This window comes from Phragmites australis, chromosome 15 (genome assembly GCF_958298935.1).
Source record: "Phragmites australis chromosome 15, lpPhrAust1.1, whole genome shotgun sequence".
Classification (NCBI taxonomy): domain Eukaryota; kingdom Viridiplantae; phylum Streptophyta; class Magnoliopsida; order Poales; family Poaceae; genus Phragmites; species Phragmites australis.
The window spans coordinates 28,636,864-28,658,812 of NC_084935.1; the positions used below are offsets into that span (position 1 = coordinate 28,636,864).

Below are 21,949 nucleotides of genomic sequence, written 5' to 3' on the forward strand. Positions count from 1 at the left end.
CGTCAGGTCTAGTTGACCATATCTTATTATTTAGGTATCTCGTATCGCTTCTCTTTATTATGGTTTTAAACTTGGAGTAGTTCTAGAGAATTAGATAATTGGAGACACACAATCACGTCCGATCGGTGTTCCCAAGGCCGCACGAGGATCAAAGTTGCCTAGAATCATCACGTGAGGACAGGAACCATCAGGTGCACTGTTGCTTTTGACCAATCACCACTCACGTGCTGTTGAATGCTTCTTGGTGTCGGGAGTTAGGACATTTGTTTCGGTTTGTTTTTTAGTTTCTATCGTAAACTTAGAGGTTAGAAACTTAAATATATGGTTTTGTTAAAAAATAAATTTTAAAGAAATCAGAAGTCTATTTTTTTAAAAATAAATTAAAATTTGATAACTTAGTCGAGAGTAGATTTTTTTAAAAACTAATGTACTTACAAAGTTAAAAAATATTATAAAAATCAATAGCTAAAATCAAAAATAACTTTCTAGTAAAAAAAACACAAGTTCTAAGAAAAAATCAAAACAAAAAGTCAAACAAGCATACTCTTACCTCGTGAGGACGTGGGGAATTTGATTGCCTACTGTTCTTGCGTCACGTCGAGTCTCCCAGCAACCACAACAGTGTGCACAATATCGGTCAAATCACACGGAGAGAAAAAAAAGAGAAATCAGATTGAAGATCGATATTTTAAGTGTTCGACGTAAAAATTGTGCCAACAGTCGTATAAGGGGGAAGACCGGAAAGGTGGCGGCGACAATGGGAAAAGAGTGACATATGGGAATAAGGAGCAATGGGGAAAGAAATAAACCATGCTTATTTAATCTAGTTAGAATTTAGGATGAGATACTGCTGTTCATAGTTGGGTATTTATAAGAATATATACAGTTTGTAATATCATAATTTAGCGGAGGTGCTGTGGATTTTTTAAGATAAAGGAAAGAGTTTCGGCCTTTTATATCTTCTGATACATACAACTTTAATTTATTATTACATCATTAATTCGATATAAAGGAAATAAGAGAAAGACATAGCATTAAGCACGTAGACTATTATTAACCGATCACTCATTCTTGATAAAGATTTGCATGACCACCGCATCTAAAGAATGACATGTCTTCAGAATATCTTTCATTTATGTTTCCTTTTATACGAGCCTTCAGAAACGTAACCAATATGTTTCTCTGAGAATTCCTTGTATTAAAGTCATAGAGGTTTTTTTTGTTAAATACAATATTATTACGGCAAAACCATATAGACCAAAAGATAGCAGCCGCCCCTACTAGAACTTGGGAATTAGAAATAACTCCCCTTGTCCTAAGCCAATTTCCCATTATATGATCCATACTGTTAGTTTTTTATATCCAAAGCAATAATGATTATGTACCAAATGGATCTAGCGAAATGGCATTTAAAGAACAAACGCTGAATATTTTTATTGTGGTTGAAAAACAACATTTAAGCTATCATTTCAATTTTTTGGGTCAAATTATTCTTGATCAAAATAACTCTTTTACATAAATACCATAAGAAAATCTTGATCTTGACTGGAAGCTTAAGCTTCCATAGACCTTTTGTATGAACAGATATGGGTTGTGTTATCATTTAGTTGTACATGGAGCAAACAAAAAAATAGAATTCGAGTGCAACCCCCATTTAAGGATATCCCGTCCATTGCATAATTGAATTTGAACTAACTTTGACACCATATTGTGCCAGGCTATTAGTTTATCTCCAATAATTGGTCTACGAAACGAGAGGTTTAAAGGTATGATCTCATAACCTCCGCCACTGTGCTTTGTTTTTTTCTAACCACATGATATAGCGATGGATACTGTTCACTCAGAGTAGCATTACCCAACCAGGTATCATTCCAGAATCTAGCATGGTTACCATCCTTAATCTGGAAAGATCCCCATTTGAGGAAATCCTGTTTCACCTTCATGAGTCCAGACCAAAAATGAGTCTCCTAATTTCCCCTCAACCCGTGTGAGAGATTTGTTGCCAAGGTATTTATTTCTGAGTAATTTTTACCAAACCCCATCCTAATTAAGCAGCCTAAAAAGCCACTTGCTAAGGAGGCAAATATTCATAACCGAGAGATTAGTAATCCCTAATCCACCCTGGTCTTTTGGTTGGCAAAGTATATCCCATCTAGCAAGCCGATATTTCCTTTTATGACTATCCCCTTGCCAAAAAAAAACTTGACCGAAGATAATCTAGTCTTTTTAGGACACCCCGGGGAGTTCCAAAGAAGGACATCATGACGATGGGGAGACAACTTAGTACTGAGTTTAGAAGTACTAATCGACCTCCAACAGACATAAGTTTCTCTTTCTAGCTACTAAGTTTCTTCTCAAACTTTTCTTCAATCCCCTTCCATTCTATATTCCTTAGCTTCCTTGTGAATCATCGGAATGACTAGATATCTAAAGGGCAAAGATCTAATATCACAACCAAATAATTATGTGTATTGATCCTCACATTGTTTGGCAGCCCTATAGCAAAAGATTTCACTTTTGTGAACATTTATCTTAAACCCAGATAATTGTTCAAACACACGTAGCAGTAGTTTCATATTTTTTGCTTGCTCAAGGTTATGATCCATGAAATTGATGGTGTCATCTGCATATTGTAGGATAGATAGACCATTATCTATCAGGTGTGGAACAACTCTAGTGATTTGTCCATCCTATTTTGTTCTCGATATTAATACTGCAAGCATATTAGCTACAATATTAAAGAGGAGAGGCGATAAAGGGTCTCCTTGCCTCAGTCATTTTTGTGTTTGGAAATAAGGTCTGATATCATTACTAACCTTAATTCCAACATTGCCCCCAGACACAAAACTTTGTATCCAATCATACCATTGTGTTGAAAATCCTTTCATTCTTAATGTCTGCTGGAGAAAGGGACATTTAACCTTGGCATATGCTTTCTCAAAATCAATTTTCAAGATAACACCATTTTGTTTTTTCTTATGCAACTCATGAATAATATCATGAAGTATTATCACTCATTCCATTATGTTTCGACCAGACATGAATGCAGTTTGTGAGGGACTTATTACTTTTTCAGCAACTAAACCAATCCGATTTATGGCAACTTTAGTGAAAATTTTAAAGCTGACATTAAGGAGGCAAATCAGACAATATTCTTGGATTTTCAGTGCATTACTCTTTTTAGGAATCAGAGTAATGACATCGAAGTTTAGACTGAAAATAGATAATTACCCTTGGTGAAAATCCTTGAATAAAGTCATGAGATCGTCTTTGATGACTTCCTAGAACACCTGGTAGTATTCTGCAGGAAAGCCATCCACTGGAGCTTTATTATGCTCCATTTGGAAAATTGCCCTCTTTACTTCCTCCTCTACAAAAGGAGCGGTAAGGATCTCATTTTCTCTTTCATTTACTTGAGGAATATCACTAATTAGTGATTCATCCATCTCAAAATTATTATACTCCGGTTTACCAAAGAGACCTTGATAATATTTTGTGATGTATTTTTTAAGATTAGCCTCTCCAATGACAAGTCCATCCTCATGTTCCAATTTGTATATTCTTGTCTTTCTATTTTTCCCATTGGCCACTAGCTGGAAATACTTGGTATTATTATCCCCCTCCATCAGATCTTTGACCTTGACTCTTTGATACCATTCGAGCTCTTCTTCTCTTAGCAAATGAGCTAACCTTTCATTTAGAAAATGCTTCATTGCTACCTCATTAGGTGTTAAAATATTATTTTCAGCCTTTTTATCAAGCTCATCTAACATTGTGTTGAGATGATGTTTTTCTTTCTTGAGAATGCCAGAAGTATGTTTGGCCCAACCTCTCAAGTATTATCGAAGGGTTCTAATTTTGTTTTGCCATTTTTCAATAGCATTGCTACCTCTATTCTCATTTCGCCATACATTGGTCACCATTTCAACAAAACCTTCGCAAATCAACCATCCTAATTCGAATTTGAATAGGGGTTGTGTACCATAAAGGAGATTATCACCCGTGCTGAGCATAAGAGGGGTATGGTCTGATCGAGACCGATCGAGTGCCTCGATCGTAACCTTTGGGTACTTGGATTCTCACTCGGTGTTCATGAGAACTCGATCAAGTTTCTCAAAGGTTGGTGGATCTAGGTCATTTGCCCATGTATATTGTCTTCCACTCATCTCAATCTCCCGTAAATCTAACGTGTCAATTATTGCATTAAATAAACGGGGCCACCGAGGGTCAAAATTGTCATTATTTTTATCTTCAAGACGTCTCATAATGTTTAAATCCCCCCCCCCCTATTATCAAAGGGTTGGTTTCCAAACTACATACATGAGCCATTTCAATGATAAATTCTGCTTTAAAATTCTCTTGGGCCGGTCCATAAACCGCATATAACAGCCAAGTGAAACCATCTTATCTGTTCTTTAAAAGGAATTTAGAGTAAAAATCCCTTCAACTATGGAGCCAATGTTAAACACAGAAGCATTAACCCCAATAATCATTCCCCTGATCTTCCTCGTGGTGGCATAACATGCCATAAGTAATCCAAACCACCACATAAACAATTCAGGGTTGAAGCACGAAAAGTGCTTCTACCTGTTTCTATAATAGCAAAGAAATCGAGATGTTGTTCCTTTACTAAGTCTGAAATATAATTGTGTTTAGCCAAGTCTCCTAGACCTCTGCTATTCCAAAAGATACCTTTCATCAGATATGTATTTTGGATGGAGTATTTGGCTTCTCGGGAAGGTGAGTAACATTGCCTTTCTTCTTAGATGAGTTGGACTTTTTCTTTCTAGGGACCACATTTAGGTTATCACAAACCTGGTCTAAACCCTCTTACGTCGAGGACCTCAGTTAAATCACGACATATGTGACTGAGGGTAACATCAAGTTCATCAATATCCTCCTCATCCTCAAAATTATAAGGAACCGGAAGCTTGCTATCTTATTTACCTCTACCTCTGGAACTAGAACTAGATGTATTGCCTACCATAGATAAACGATCAATCTCTATGTTTTTGATAGAAACAATAGATTGCTTAATTAACCTAACATCTCTATCCGTAGACACAACTAGATTCTTAATGTTCGAAGTAACAATATCATTAGGTAAAGAAAGGAAATACATATTTTGTGTACCTCCATCCAAGTTGCGCTTCGCTGCCAAATGCTTCACCTTGGTCATCAAGTCTTCATCTCCCAAAGCTATTAGCCTGCTGCTGGTGGGATGCTTAGCAACCATGGTATCCCCTGGGATTTGGAATAGATCCCCCTGGGATGCCCCCTCTTTAGCAGCAGTCTTTGTCTTTCCATTCATCTCCTTGAAACCATCCACCATCGGTAGCGCCGCTAAGGCCTCAATCATCTCAGAATTTTTTTAGGTTAGCCTTCACCCCCATTTTGCTTGCAAAGATTCTACAGTTGTTGTCTAGAGAAAGTAATAAGAACAACCCTCCTTGGATCAGTGGCAACCTGCTAGCATGATGATACTGGGGTTCCCGACTGAAGCTCCACCATCACATTATCACCATTAACATCAGCTGCATTCTGCACCCCTTGGACATGAGTATCAGTGACCGCCCTGGACACAGGAGCGTCGTGCTTGACGAACGATGCGCTCTGGGCCAAACATTCCTCCATTGTCTTGTCGTTCAACTCTTCGACCTCCACCGTTTTGCTGGGGGCAGATTCAAAGGCCGTTGACACAGTGCGCCAACAGCAGATATGGCCACCTTCGCAAGCACGTCGTCCGTATCAGCCAACACATGAGCCATCGGCACTAGAGAAGCTCTAGCCACAACAGTATCAGTCACCGATACAGCGACTCCATTTGTCACCGGATGTCACACTGTGCATGAGTTCAGCATCAACACTTGCATCTCTAGAGCATCATGGAGATCAGGGATCGACCTACCGCAGGCTACATCATTGAATCCCTGTGTACTGCACATAGCACCAGGCGTCGTCATCACTTCAGTCGTGACCACATCCGACTCATCACGCTGGACACTGGCACACAAGGCAGCAACAGACCGTCCGACATGCAGTCCTCCTGAGACACCGGACATTCCGGCGCTGCACCCAAATGCACTGGAACTTCCAGCTCCCCTTGTGATGCATTGGACACCGTGAGCACGCCGCATGCAGCACTGGTCGCCTGACCATCTGCAGCTATGGCCGTAGCATTACGTGCTGTCATGGGTTTAGCCGCCCCAGTAGAAGCATCAGATGAAACTCCAATGTCATAACCCAAGGTAGTCGCCACTGCACCACCATCACCTAGGCTCCGAGAGGTGAAAACGGCTGCCATGCTAGGTACACCTGCAGACACAACATTATCACACTCTGCAAGGACATCAACAAGGGACACCTTCCCCCCTGGAAGGCCCAAAGATTGGGCTAATTGTGACTACTTATCACAGAAGTGTTGACACCCATTGAAGCCTCAAAATCTTCCTTTCATCTGTAGTGTCCTCTTCGGCAATGACTTTGTCAGCTATCTCCAATAAGAGATTGTCCACATCTATGTTGATTGCATCTTGAATCATTTCATTAACATGATCACCTTGGATAACTATAGAATAATCATTTTTAGCGTCTTGCTGCATCACGTCTTCCTCTTGTGTATCATTAGAAGGCGCATTTTTGTCCTCAAAAGAGTCACCCTTAGATCTTTTTGAGGCTCTATCTTCCATATGCTCATCCTCACCCTATTGGTGTTCATCCTCTTCATTTTCAATATCTAAATTATCTTCCATTTTCCATCTCATACACCCTGTCGGCCATCACAATGTCAGTGGAATCAGGAATGGCTTTAGCATCCAGAACAACAACCAATATATAGACCACCCCAGTTCTCTTTGTGTATATCCTATCCACTTTCTGAGTCGCCCCAAGAATCGATCCAACAGCCTACAACTGAAGAAAAGATCTAATCTCATACGAAACCCCATACACATTAACCCACACCTTTTGCAGATATTGGCATGGTTCAATCTTAGGATCCCACTCGTTGAAAGTCATAACCCCCTCCCCTTTGTCTGTTCTAACCTCATGAATCGCCACCATTCTTTGTAATTCCACTTTGCATGGAAACAGAACAATGAATCCATCTTCATGCTCCTAGACCATCCATGTCCACTTAACAGGAATGAGGCGAGCCAATTCTGACTTTATTAAGTCGACGGGAACCACACCTTCCTTAACACGAATCAAAGGAGTAGCTGTATCTTTCTTGGGAGAGTTCATCATAGTTCTTCCAGTTGTAGGTATTTGGAAGAAGCCAAGTTTGTCACCTGCAAAACCACAAAAGGTTGCAGACGGCTTTAGAGCACGTAGAAGCGGGCATTCTGGGGTCAGATGCTCCTCCTCGCAGATATGACAACACAAGGCCCCTTGCTTCTTCTTTGCAGCATCTCCACCTGTCACTCTCGATGTATCACCCTTCTCCACTTGACGCTTCTTCGCATTGGTCTCTGACGGCACGAAGATGCAGAGGCTGAACTTGGGGCCCTTGATGATTAGGCCCTAGGTTAGCCTTTCCATCTTGCGCCGATGACGCATTCTGATCACGCCCGACACCTCGACCCCTGCCTTGTCTGTAGTCATGACCACCATCATGTCCCTGACCACGTCCTCCACCACCGATGCCACGACCCCATCAATTTGGGCCATGACCTCGACGCGAATCACCACCTCCGCTAATATCACACTCCCCTTTAGTTCCTTGCCGAAAGAAATGAGGATGTCGAAAGCCCCCGTTCCCCCAGCCAGAGCTCCTACCGCCAACACTTCCGCCTTGACTGCCATCAGCTTGCCCACCTCCGACCATCCCGTTGATCACCACTTCCGCGTAAGAGCAAGCAGGAACCGATCAATGTGGAGGTGCTATGGATATCTCAATATGTTAATTTTTCTGAAAAGAGCTGTTGGCTTCGTTAAAAAAAAGGGGGACGGTGGTGGTCGGATCGAGCGACAGTGGCAAGGCAGTTGAGCTCTGCGTGTCCCTGCAGACGGAGAGGCCCACATTCACAGCTTTCGCTTGGCTGGTGTGCACTCGTGCCTGTGGTCATAACCTACAGGGTTGGGCTGGTGCCGACCACGTCTTTTATAATTCCATGGGCGCCTACATGCTACTCGCGGCCACCACATCATGGTCCTATGACGGTGACGGGTGTAGTGGGTGGTGTAGGGGATTTGGATGAAAACTTTGCAACGACGACGCTCTTGGCCGTCGCTCCTCTCATTGGAGGCATTGTTGTGATGCTCCTCACACTTAGTAGGTTTCCTGGGTGAAAATTCAGTTCTTATGCCAGATCAAGTGATGATGGTGTCCCGACGTCGTGTTCTCCTTAGAGGCGTCACTTTGGAGTTCATGCCCGCACTGTTGGAGTTTGCTTGGAGAGAAGATGCTCAACTGAAGTTCAATGGTTCACTGGTCGGGTCGTAGATCATGCTGGGTGATTGTCCATCACTATTTGACAGTGGCGGTTGGCTATGTGCAGCTTTAGGACCAGTGTATGACCGGTCGCTAGAGGCTTTGTTAGGGCATAGATGCTTGTGAATAATTTTAGATGCTTCTGTTGTTCGCCACCTATTTGCTGCAGAACGTCGGTTATTAGGAGTTTTTGGGATCTCTCAATCCATCAGATAAGGAAATAGGTGCTAATGCACAGTAAGCATTTTGTTCTGTAGTGTAGGATAGTTTTGAGCAGGTTTGGGCTGGAGGCTTGGTGTTGCTTTGTGCACACCTAGTTATAATTTTCTTTTCTTTTTTAGTTTCTTTTGTAATGACTGGGTGCATCAGTATTTTACATGGTGTAGAGATCGAAATAGTATTTCATCTTGAAATAAATCTTCATTCGTCAAAAAAAAGAAGAAAAATTTGGGGAGTAAATCCGGCTAACCTAGCTGTCGGAGGATTAACTCCAGTCGCAGGGATCCCGAGAAACCCCTTTTTAGAGATTCGGCCAGGGAGATGATCCTGAATATGTTCGCCTGAGAAATAAATAGGAATGAATGCAACGGCCGGTGGTGGTGGAATGACCTAGTGCAAAAAGAAGTAAATGCACCGGAATTTAGACAGGTTCGGGCCACACGGGGGCGTAACACCCTACTCCTGTATGGATACTATAAATGCCCTAAGGAAGTCCCTCAAGAATGTTGCTGGTTATAAGAATATTTGTCTATCTTAGAGCCTGAGGCTCCTTGTTCTTCTCTTCTCTTCTCTGCATAGCTTGCCCAGAGGTTTCAAAGCTTCAAAAACTTGTCTTTTTCATATGTCTTCTGAGCTATCTTCTTCTGTGCCGCCGGCTGCTTTAAATACCCGCCGGCAGCAACGTGCCCCGAACGGGAGGGGGGTACGAGTTTCGAGACACTATAAATGGAAAGGGCATCATCATTTCCTTTGGGCGAAGTGACCAGGGGTGGAAAATGCGGCACACGCCCGGCCATCCGTCACAATAAATGCTCTGGCAACGGGCGCCGTGGAGAGGGCCCACCGGGCAGCAGCAGAGCGGCCTGGTGTGTCCGCCCTGTCTTGTTCCCCTACCACCGCAGCGCGGCAGACGGAACGCCTCAGCCCTTAAGACGTTATCCCGAGACGGGCCGGATGGCACGGGACGGGACCCGTGCAATTAATAACCCCACGCCTCTCTGCCAGAACGTGGCAGGAACTGACGCTGAGCGCGGCGGGAGCAGTTGGAGGTGACAGGCCACGCACGCTCTTTAAATACGGCCTCGGGCCTTTGACTGGCTGACACCTCATCGGTGGGACCCTCGGGGGCCTCTGCCAGGGGGCTTTCTATGCCGTCGGGGAACCGAGAGCTCGGGGGTCACTGCTCACCTCCCCGAGCACTCTCTCCCGAGAATGCCCTTTCTTGTCCTCGGGGAACCGAGTGCTCGGGGGTACTGTTCACCTCCCCGGGCACTCTCTCCCGGGCACTCTTGTACGGATCCTCGGGGAACCGAGTGTTCGGGGACTGCTACACGCAGCCCCGAGCACTCTCTCTTGGAACTTTCTTCGGTGGGTCCTCGGGATACTCGGGTGCCCAGAGGCCACTACCGGCGGCCCCGGGCACGCTTCTCCCGGTACTTAGCTCTCCTGGTCGTCGAGGGACTAGGGTGCTCAGGGGTCACCGTACACCCCACCGAGCACTTTCTTCCCAGTACTTAGATTTCATGGATCATCGGAGAACTGGGATACTCGGGGGCCACCGACTGTGGCCCCGAGCGCCCTCTCCCGGGACTCGATCTTTCTCACCTTGCAGGAGAGACTCCGCGGGATGGCGCCATATAGCGGATGGCTGACCTGACCTCGGAATTCGGGGACCCCGATTTCTGATACACCGACACTAGCCTTTCCGGAAAGAAGTATAAGTCTGTTTAGACCTGGGTAGTAAACAACCAGCCCAAAATAATCCAGGCGCCTGGACCAGCACGATAATTTCAGGCCTGATAATTTAGTTTGGCTGGACCTTGATATCTGTTTCCGGGCTAGAAGAAACCGGGATTTTCCCGTTGGCATCCAGTAAATCTCGTTCTTTCCTCTAGAAAAAAATAATTCGTGTTCTTTTTTTGTTTTGGGACCAAAATAATTCGTGTTCTTTGGTAGATGATGACTTGGTGTGTATTGGTTCGCGAGACATTGCTGTTCTTCGCGATTGCCCTTTATTTTTGCGATTTATTATTAGTTCTTGCTGCGACACAAACTGCAGGGGAGCGTTGGTTAGATCTGAGCTATGCCGTTTCGTTTTGTGCTCAATTTGATTTGCTCGATCGGCTTACTGAAGCACGTATCATGAACACTGCAAACCTACAAAACTTACTACACTAAGACACTATAAATGTCACAAAATCAAGGTTAGGCCTACCTGTCTCTCTTGTTTGTCTTTTTTTCTTTCTTGCCTTTCGTTGCCTTTCGTTGCCTTTGTTTTTTCAGTTCTGTGCTTTGGTCGGTCGGGCATACTCTTTTATTAATATATAACAGGTAGCTCTTTTACTAGTTGCGTTTTAAAAAATATCACAAAATAATCAGAATGTATCTCGCTTCTTTTACTAGTCCTGAACTCCTGATGCATCGATAGGAGCACGAATCTGTCCACGGAAGAAATAATGGTTCATTTTGTCTGCACCACCTTTTTCATGCACCCTGTACACGCAAACTGAAGAGAAATTTTCGCCTGGTCTGAACTCTCGGCTCAAATTTAGGCCTCAAATACTTCACCGATGTGTCGCTCATACACTATCTATCTTCTCTTCTTAATTGAACGCCAGAACTCCTGCCCCTTTCGCTCAATCTTTTTTTCCCACGTGTATCTTTTACTAATCCATGCGTCGCCACATGAGACAGGCATGTCTCTGTCTCGTTCGATCTCTGTCTGAAATCTGAACTGCAAGATCAGCCGGGCTGAAGAATTTTCAGGATATCCTTTCCTGGCCGCTGAAGCAGTTAAACATGGCACAGGAGACAGAACAGCACATGGCTGGATGATGCCAGCATCGACAGACTGAAAATGATCCAAGCGTTCAGCATCGACAGGCTCGAGCTCCCGCCGATTCAACTCGTCCCATCGAATCTTACCACTAGGCTCCACGCCTGTCCGCAAGCGTGCACAAATTTGACTACACAATCCGATAGGACAGGCGATGCTTCGTCGCCGTCGGCGGCGATGTCTCAGTTCAAGTTCTACGCACGAGCGGAGGCTGGACTGGAGGAGAGACTAGCTGCAGAAAGACACTGGAAAGATCTGCTCGCTCGGGTGCTGCTCACCTAACCCTGAAAGTGACCGTGGGGACGAGGAGTCTGGAGCACGAACGGCGGTGACATGTATCGATGCCGATGTTTCTTTGTTTAAACTATAGAGAAATTGCCCGGCAATGTCGGATCTGATGTGTTCTTGTTCTTGGTACCTACCATTCGTCCAAATTCTCTACAAATTTGATAATGAGCTGGTGCTAATCCGAACTGGACTGGACGAATCAGAAAGCATGCAAATCTGACTTTGAATTCGATGTCTGGTAGATGTTGCGGGTATTTATAATGTTATACGCCCGGCTGCTATGACGGAAAATGAAGTAAAAGTTATCCGTACTTTTGTCGTGACTGAGTAGAGTGTAAGAAAACGTCATTAGACAGATTGAAAACAAAGCTTAGCTGTATACAGGGCTGGACAAAAAGCTTGAGATTTACGAGCTAGCTCGGACTCGTGGAGGCTTGACTCGGCTTAGCTCGGCTCGTTCTTCATGAGCCAAGCTTGAGCTATATTACTGGCTCGTTATCCAAACAAAACCGAGCCAAGCTAGCTCGCGAGCCCAAACAAACCTATGCTCTTCTCCCTCTCCTATCCCTACTTGGTTACTCCCCACGGAAAATGACACTCCCACCCCTAGCCTCGCCTCATCTTCTCCCTCATGAGCGGGCGGGCGACGACGACATTGTCGCTGGGCGCCAACGCCGGCGCGATCGTCGTTGCCAACTCTGAGGATCCCACCGCGACCCTCAAGATTTGTCCGCATGGTCGTACCTACCCCTGCGCCTTTGGGCCCTCGAGCTGGGCACCCTCGCATGGCCTTTCTCTGCTGCGTGCTCCCCTTATCATCGCCGAAAAGCACGAAGCCGAGCTCATCTTCCTCGACTCCAGCGTCGAACTCCACAATCCACCCGTCGCCGAGCAAATCTTCTGTGCTTCTGCCCAAATCCATTGAGTTGAGCATCAATCCACCCCGTCCAAGCCACGAGAGCCGAAGAGGAAGGACGCACGGGGTTTCTTCGACCAGATTTTGCCCCTCTCCCTGTCGAATCCAACCACAAACTCGTTGAGAATGGATCTTCCGTGTCTCCGGTGTCTCTGTTGAGTTGAGTATGGATCTTTCGTGTCTTCGGCGTCGAGCTCCACCCATAGGCGGCCGATGGGAGCGTAGGCGATCGATTATGTGACCTCACCGGAGAGGAGCTCAGAGAGGGGGATGTGGACCTCGCCGACATTGCGATCGCCTAGGGCGCGCTTGACGCGGAGGAGGATGTGGAGGGAGCCAGCATCGTGCAGGCCGTCGTCGCTTGACAAGCTCGTGAGCCCTCGCGAGCTAGCTCGAACCAGCAAACGAGCCGATCCAAGTCAGCATTTTAGCTCGATTTGCAAATCGAGCCGAGCTGAACCGAACCAACATTTCACTGAGCTTTCACGAGCCGGGCCGAGCCAAGCCCTGGCTCGATCTAGCTCGTTTCCAGCCCTAGCTGTATATAGTTAAATATTCGCGTGATTTATACAACAGCCAACTAAAAATCACGATGCGTACACTTCATGGGACTTAGGTACTCAGGAAGATATGTCCCTCAAAGCTTAGACTGTTGTCCAGGTAGTTAGGCACAGAGATGGCCAAATGGGGCCTGGCATGGCACAGGCGCATTGAGACACGACCTATTTAGGCATGGCCTGTTTAGGCCCATTAGCTAAACGGGCCGTGACGTGTCGGTCCACGTGTCGCGACTCTAGCCCAGGCATGGCCCATTTAAGACCGGGTCGTGCCGTATCGGCCTGTGGCACAGTAGATCCAATGACTTTTTCTGGCCTGTCAGCCTGCGAAAAATTGAAAAAAATCACAAAAACTTGCTTTCACTCGGAATCGAACACCCGTCCTTCTACTTGGGAGTCAAACACACTAACATTGCACAACATATCCTATATTATATTAGATCTAAACAAATTATATAAAATACTACAAAAATATGAACAGTTAAACGGGTCATGCCAGTAATGGCCTGTCGTGCCGCGGCTCCAGCCCAGGCACGGCCCAAGTTGTCGTGCTGTGCCGGCCTGACCCGTTAGCCATCGTGCCGTGCCATGCCTGAGTCGGGCCAAAATGGTCGTACCTCGTGCTGGCCTGTCGTGCCGCAGCTCTAGCCCAGGCACGGCTCAAGTTGTCGTGTCGTGCCATGCTTGGATCGAGCCAAAATGGTCGTACCTCGTGCCGGCCCATTTGGCCCGACCCACTTGACCATCTTTAGTTAGGCAGGCCTAGCTGTAACAATTCATCTCTAACATTCGATTATAATCTAGTCTATATATGGGTAGGCCCGTATATGTATAATATATCTTTTATATTTCGTATAAAAAGATTAATTTAGAGGTACTATATTTGCAAATGCGAATACTTATATAAGTTGACTTCAACCTATCGAAACTACTAAGATAATACTAAACTCGTCACACTAGAATATTTAGGCAACACGGAACCGAAAAAACTAATGAGGTATTACACTATTCTTCTCTTCAGAGTTGATACCATCGGTAACTTACCACGTACACGGTAGACAAATACCCATAATCTCTCCTCAGTACCACGGCAAGACCATGTTCCCTCCACGGGCTAACACACATGCACTCGTGAGGCAAGAGTTAGCTCTGATACCATCTGTAATATTTCGCCTCCAAAATTCACTTACAGCCCATCCCACCTATGGGGCAGGTCCGTATATACAAAGCACTTCTCTTACACTTTTGTTATCGCTTCGTGTAAAAGAGTTAATCCGAATGTACTATATTTGAAGCACAAATATTTTATAAGTCATCGCACCAGAATACTTGCTACATGAGCCAAAACCAGAAACACTAATGGGTCGAGGTATTACACCAGCAGTGGAGGAGGAGAATGGGGGTTGGCCGGGTGGCAAAGCGACGGTGGTGCCACCGGTCGTGGTGGTGAAGGACCAACGTGTAATACTCTGGGCCATTAGTGTTTCTAATTTCGACTCATGTGGTCTAACTGTTTCGGTTTGTGAGTTTAGTACCACATTGATAGTTTAAATAGGTGGAGGCACCTTATATAAGCCATTGTGTTCTAAAATATAGCACCTTCGGATTAACCATTTTACATGAAGCGATGACGAAAGTATAAGAGATGTGCTATATGTATGCGGGCCCGTCTCATAGGTGGGTTGAGCTGTAAGTGAATTTTAGAGGTAGGATATTACAGATGGTATTCAGAGTCAACTCTCGTTGCACGAGTGCATACGTGTTGGCCCATGAAAGGGACATGGCATGACCATGGGACCAAGGGAGATCCTGTATTTGTCTGTCGTACACGGGATAAGCTATTAAGGGTGTTAGCCTAGAAGAGGGGGAAGAGAATGTAATACCTCAGTCTATTAGTGTTTCTGGTTTCAATTCGTGTGATATAAGTGTTCTAGTTTTATGGATTTAGTATCAACTTGGTAGTTTAGGATAGGTTAGGAGCCAGCTTATATAAGTGTTGGGATCGAAGTCCCAGACAAGATGGGCCTTCGGGGGTGGAATTGGCGAAGGCCCCTTATAGTGACGTGTACTGGAAGTAGAACAGTCTCGATTGCCTTTCATGTTTACACTGTGGCTCTATTTATAGCCCGTACCCGACGATCACGGACCCGGTTTACACATATTACCTCCTAACCTGCTACATTCCCGGAATATCTGGGGGTAATATAGTACAAATAAGCATGATCCCATAATTACAACCGTGCCCATGACAATTGGGTCCACTGTCTAGCTGGTCTCCCAACCGAAGGATATCGAAGCCCACTCCGTCCGACCTCTTGACGAGCTGCCTTCGCCACCTCCTGGCGAAGGCCTGGTCTTGTCTTCGCACGGAGCGAAGGGCGCGGGATGCGAATTGGGGCTTCGCCCGACAGTCGAGGCAGATCAGTCTTCGCATACGCCAATTCGGTTATAGGAAGATGCAACCAACACAGCAGTTGTCCCGCAGCACCTCCAACTAACTTCACAGTTGTCTTCGGATACGGGGATGGCAGGAGATGATCCCCAACAATAAGTCTTTGTGTTTTAAAATATAGCACCTTCGGTTAACCTTTTTACACAAAACGAGGATAAAAATATAAGAGATGTGCTATTCGTATACGGGTCTACCCTATAGATGGGTTGCACTATAAACGAATTTTAAAGATGGGTGTTACATGGTGGTTGTATTCTTCCAATGGTAGGGTAGAAAAAGAAAAGACCCGACACCACCGTGTTAGGAGGCGTCGGGTGGTGGTTGTGAATCTAGTGGTGGGAGCATCGTTAGAGATAGAAGGAGGAGGGCGGAGTGAGGGCGAGAAAGAAACAAGGTTTGCTCTGCAGGTGGAAGAAAGAGTCGGAGGATGAATAAAGAAGTAGGGCCGTCTGATGAGATCAAATGACTGGAAGACGTCGATGATAATCAAGTCTATTTTCAGCCGAGTGAACAATAGCATGTCCCTTAAATATCTTATCCCATATGATGTATACACTGCTACAAATGACAACAACAAAAATTTGTACTCTGTGATCTATCATATAATTGCACTCTGCTGTAAGTACCTAGCACGCAGGCCCTACATGCATGTCAGTCTCGTGTTTTGTCGGCAGGTTTCACTGAGCGTATCTGCAGTCGTAGAACACACCCGGATCAGTCAGCTCCATCACCATCCTGCCAATGTCGTCCCAGCTGCACCCATCCTTGTAGTACAGGTCGTCGTTCGGTGCGGCGGGGCTACTAAGCACGCCGTGATGGGATGCTGCCATCGCCGGCGATGGCAGAGGGGCCGTGGCCGCCGCATGCAGGACGCTACTGTTCCATTGCCCCTGAAACTGCTGGCTGTAGCCATAGTCGTTGTTCACGTTGCTCTTCACCGGAGCCTGCGGCGCCGGCAGGCCGTTCATGTACTCGTCCCCAGTGTCCGACTCGAGGCTTCCGGTGATGGAGCTCGAATCGGGCTGCGCGACGGCCATCGTGCCGGCGACCCGCTGCGGCTGCTTCTTGTAGGTGATGCTCCTCCTGAATATCCGGCAGATGGTCCATACTTCCTGCATTTTTCAGGCACAAGTTAGTTCGATCGGTCACACTGAAATTCAGATGAGAGAGAGAGACAGAGAGAGAGAGATCATGGACGTACCGCTTCTTGCGTGCTCGGCGAGGAGTTGGCGCTTTCGGGGCGCGGCGGAAGGCGGAACTCATGCATCATCCACTCGGTCTTGGTGCCCTTGCCTGCGCTGCCGCGGTAGAACACGAGGGACTTCTTCAGGCCGATGCAGTCGCCGGCGCGACCGGTGGCGGCGGAGTATATGGGGCGGTCGATGCCGGTGGCCTTCCAGAAGCCGGAGCCGGTGACCCTGTTGGGCCTGATGCTGTTCCTGTACTTCCTCCCCCGCAGGCAGAAGAAGTACCACTCCTTCTCCCCGGAAATCGTGCTCGCCTCTGCGTAATCATTCAATTGAACCAAAATTAGATATCAGGATCTCAGCTCCTTTCAATGCTTGCTCTACATGATGAAGGACATGAGAAATTAAAATTAAGGATGAATGAACATCACCATGCAAGGAATTGGATTAATTGATTGTACGTACATGTCATGTATGATAATATCAAACATGCCAACAAATCGAGATAAAACTTGAAAGATATAGTAACTAGATGATGAAGTACTAGGCATGCATCCTTGATATATTAGAAGGTATAGCTACTTACTTGGGAGGTCCCAAGGATCATGCTTGTAGATGTTGAAGTCCTTGATGATCTCGATGCTAAGCCGCTTCCCGGCCACCTTCCGCCGGAGGTAGAAGGTGACGAGCTCCTCGTCGGTGGGGTGGAATCGGAACCCGGGGAGAACCAAGTCCTCTTCCTCTTCGTCTCCTACGAGCACCACCTCTTCCTCTCCTTCTCCATGATCACTCTTCATCTCGTGCATGCTCTCCTTTGCTGCTTCTACTAGCTAGGTTCTTGCAGTTCTTCGATCGATCGATCGAACGGTCAAGCCGTTGGTTGCTTCCTCTTGTTGCACTGCTCTACTGCTCAAAAATCGATCTGTGTTCTTGCAAGATGAGATGGGAGTAGTCGGGCTCTCTCTCTCTATATATATGTACGGATGCATGTACTGAACTTTGCCCTGGATATTGGGGAGGACGATGGAGTCATGAAGGTTCATATGTCTGGTCCAAGCTATGGTTTGACTTCTCTAGCTACCCAAGCTAGGCTACCAACCATATCGTCTTCGTCCTGATGTTAATTTGCATTCCTTGACTGTACTTCGGTGAATTATTCGTGGTGATTTCTGCTTTTTTGTTTTGTATGTCTATCTGTCGCCTTAGGGTAAACAGCAATACCTTATCAACCTTTCACCGTACAAGCCAAAGTCCTTTAAGCTCGTGGTAATTTTGAATGGATGCTTAATTATTATTGACCTTATCAATCTTTCACCGTACACCAACGACACTCTGATCAGGCCAGGGCGTAGGAAGGAACATGGACGCTCGAGATCAGCCCTTCAATGAGAAGTTACTGAGCTCTTTGGGCTACAACTAGAAAGTTGGTGACCTCGACCATGGAGTATTACTCATTGTTCTTTTTGCATGTCCGATCGAATTGCACATATGGGGTCAAAACTGACTATATTTCACTACTCTAGCTAGTTAACTACAAAGGGTTAATTTGTTAAATATAATTATTTCAGAGACCCAAATTAAAGCAATCATTTACCAGAAATATAAAGACCCAATTAGAGATATGTACAGAACAAAGCTCCCGTAACTAATGCTGACAAGTAGGGGGGACCCTGCTGTTTATTCCATGGTAATAATCTATTTGTGTACGAATAATCAAAGTATCTTTAGCTACACAGCTATACTGTACATATATATCGGTCATCACACATGTCATCATACGCCAATCATATTAGTTTTCTTGAGCTATTAGATTTGCTTAGTACGTGGTTTCTGTTCGAATATATGATATACTAATACAAAGTTTCAACCACTACTGCTGGATCGTTCACTTTATTGTACTTGAAGGTGTAGAATAAAGTGAGTTTGACATGCAACTACCAAGTCCAATCGTCGTGTGATAATATGCCAAGTATCAACTACCAAGCCTTAACCTTTTTATATTTGCCCTCTTCACTAACAACAAATAGAAGAAGGAACTACTAAATCACAAGTTGGAATGGAAAAGATCAATTCTGATAGGATACACTTATCTCTTCCATTGTTGTTGGAGAAAAGCAAAGGCGGCAAAATCTCGAAAAAGCATCAACTTTCTAGGTAATAGGCTTAACAAAATATATTTGCGGCCCATGTATGCTAACTCTACTTGGGGACAAGTAAATCTTTATTTCGCCTTTAGCTACGCCATCAGTAAAAAAAAACAATCTCTCTCCCTTTGGCACTTATTCTAAATCACAATAATTGTGTAAAGAGAAAAATAAACATAATTAATTAGTTATTTTGTGATCTGAATTCTAATGATATGATAGTTTATATGTTTTCTTTAGGTATGTGGAGTACTTTCCAAATTTTCTTACTTCTTTTTTTAGTAGGAACTCTTTCTGTATCATACTTTATAGACACACTAGATATGAAGAATCGTTGTAGCAGAGTTCTTATGAAGTAGATAATTAATTTGCATCTGTGCACGACTGGTCTTTCTGATTTCAGGGTTTTCATGTTAAATCTCGTTCCTTGTGATTTTCTTATTTTGTTCTCATTATAATGGATATTCAAGGAGCATTTATCAAGTAGACAAGTGAGATGTTTCCCCTTTTCTTTTCTAGAATAATTGCGATTCAAGAGGCCTTACAATGAGAAAAAATTCCATACTTAGGAACTCATTCCCTCTAAAAAGTAAGACTACCCTTGCTTTGGGAAAAAAAAACACTTACACTAGCGATCGTAGTACCTTGTGGCATTTGCTGAAGTGGTCGATAATTGCCTGTCTAGCTAAAATGCAAATTATTTTCATCAACAAAACACTAGGTTTTTCTCATATGACTCGCAAGGGTTTGATAGAACTACATCAGCATACAAAAAGGAAGATTCTCCTTATATTCCAAACGAGAGTCCCATAGATTTCTACATTTTTCTTCAACATAAATGCAAAGCGGTTTGTGTGGTCGACGGTGCAAAAAACAGGAAATATGCAGTAACCTTTGTTGCTTGACTCTCCATGGATGCAAAAGAAAATACGAAAGAGCGAGTGACTTTTTCAACCCCCGGCCAATAAGTATGTGACATGTACTTATTTTTGGTTGGTAGAAAAACCATCAAATATTGTTTCCACGTGGAGTCATGGACGATTAGAATGAGCGAGAAAATTCACTCCATAAATTTACCATGACCAATAATTGTTTCTAATTAAATATCTGCAAATTCACTTAGAATGTGTACGCAAAGGTAGCTTAGTTTCATATATGTCACTGTCACTGTCTAATCTGCAAGCGTAACAATCCCACAAGATTTGCATTGCTATATGACTAACCCCTTTTGCCTTTTCAACTACACATATATATATGTAAGTAGCCACTTAATGTGACTTTGCACATTTTGAGCCAACAAAATATATTTTATATTTCCGTCTTTCGTAGCTAGCTTCAAAACAAAACAAAAAGTAAAGGGGTGATTGTACACAAGTACACTGCCATATTTCTTCTTTCTCAACAAATCAAGGATTTTTCACTTTATTCAGTGTCCTGTATGTCAATGAGAAATTAATAGGACAACGAATGCAATTGCAAATCCTACAATTATATTCTCTCTTTCTCTAAATGCTAGCTAGTACACGTTTGCATGGTTCTCTCTCTAAATGCTAAAATAGTAATTTAATTGTAGCGTCTTTAGAGGATATATAGTATGCAACCATGGAGTAATGCATGCATGTGAACATGCAACGACGACCTGTTGATACACTTCTTCAAATTTCCTATATGTAATTGTAGGTGCTGTCAATAGTCATAGGTAAATTAAATTAAAAACAGTATATTAGAAGCGCTCATCGCCAAATAATCATGGTCGTCTTTTTTCCTTAGTCATGGTATACAGATATGTCCTTCCACGGAGATCGAGGCAAATCTTAAGCATGACTCTTGAGCACTTAATATGAACGAGTTTGATTCATCTTTGACTGATGCTATTAATTCTGGGCTAGCTTATATATATTACACTGAATTTGTGGATTTTTCAACCTTCAGAGAGAGCCGAGAATAACGTGGAGTTCTTTGGTTCTGTTTTCGTTGTATTTCGGTTGTACTCAAACTCGTTTCAGGCTTCGTCAGAAATCGGGATTTAATAAATACTCTTGTGTTCAGAAAATATAGGGATTTGCCACTTTATTGATTGTCACATGTATTACGGGCATCAAGGATACATAGAAATGACAAAATGGCATTGCAAAGCATGATTATCCTTTTTTTCTCTAAAAGTTGCACGCGCTTGCATGATTAATTATCCTTTGAAGTGAACTAATTTAATTGTATCATTTTCTTGATAGGGCATCAATCGAGCTATACCACACATCTATTCATTTCTGACAATAAATAATGTATAGTTATCATATCCGGGTACTTAGAGGGTTTTTTTAATTCTCGGGGTATATCTTTATTTTCAGGAAGAGATCCTTGTATGAAAGAAAATTACTCATAGTTACCTAAGATGTCTCATAAACGAGAAGGTTTATCTCTAAAAATACGAAGGAAGACACCAAATAGCGTATGGCACCCCTATATATATACGGAGCCAGGGGACCTTGCGGAGGACAAGCCGAGACAAAGTAACACAAGCAATACAGAGCAACATAAGCTAACAGAAGCCAAGCAAGAAAGTCACTGACTAGTTTTAGATCTATCTAGGCTAGCCACACATTCCCTTGTAATAGGTTCAGATCAATAGAAGACAAATATGACATATGATTATTATCCTCTTGGAGGCCCATACTTGTATAAGACCCCCTGTGTATTCTCTTGCAATCCATCTACTCAAACCATCCTCTATTTCTTCAATAAATTTGTTAGATCAGCGTTCACAAATCATCGACAGCTGGCGCTGTCCGTGAGGATCATGACAATAGGCATTGAAGAGTCTACACACAACATGTTATCGATTACGCCTGCGCCGAGGACCGGTTTTTCAGATGAGGGATTTTATGATGACTTCATCCCTCCTACTGATGAACCGGTAAT

At 44.1% G+C, this 21,949-nt stretch overlaps 1 protein-coding gene across 1 annotated transcript; it reads right to left on the reverse strand.

The window, feature by feature from the left end:
- Positions 1 to 16,220: 16,220 nt before the first annotated feature.
- LOC133891945 (transcription factor JUNGBRUNNEN 1-like) lies at positions 16,221 to 17,842 on the reverse strand. Its single transcript, XM_062332666.1, has 3 exons — positions 17,473 to 17,842; positions 16,901 to 17,202; positions 16,221 to 16,811 (listed from the first exon to the last, which is right to left on the reverse strand). Exons 1-3 carry the CDS (start codon positions 17,690 to 17,692, stop codon positions 16,377 to 16,379), a joined length of 957 nt encoding a protein of 318 aa, XP_062188650.1. The 5' UTR covers positions 17,693 to 17,842; the 3' UTR covers positions 16,221 to 16,376.
- Positions 17,843 to 21,949: the final 4,107 nt, after the last annotated feature.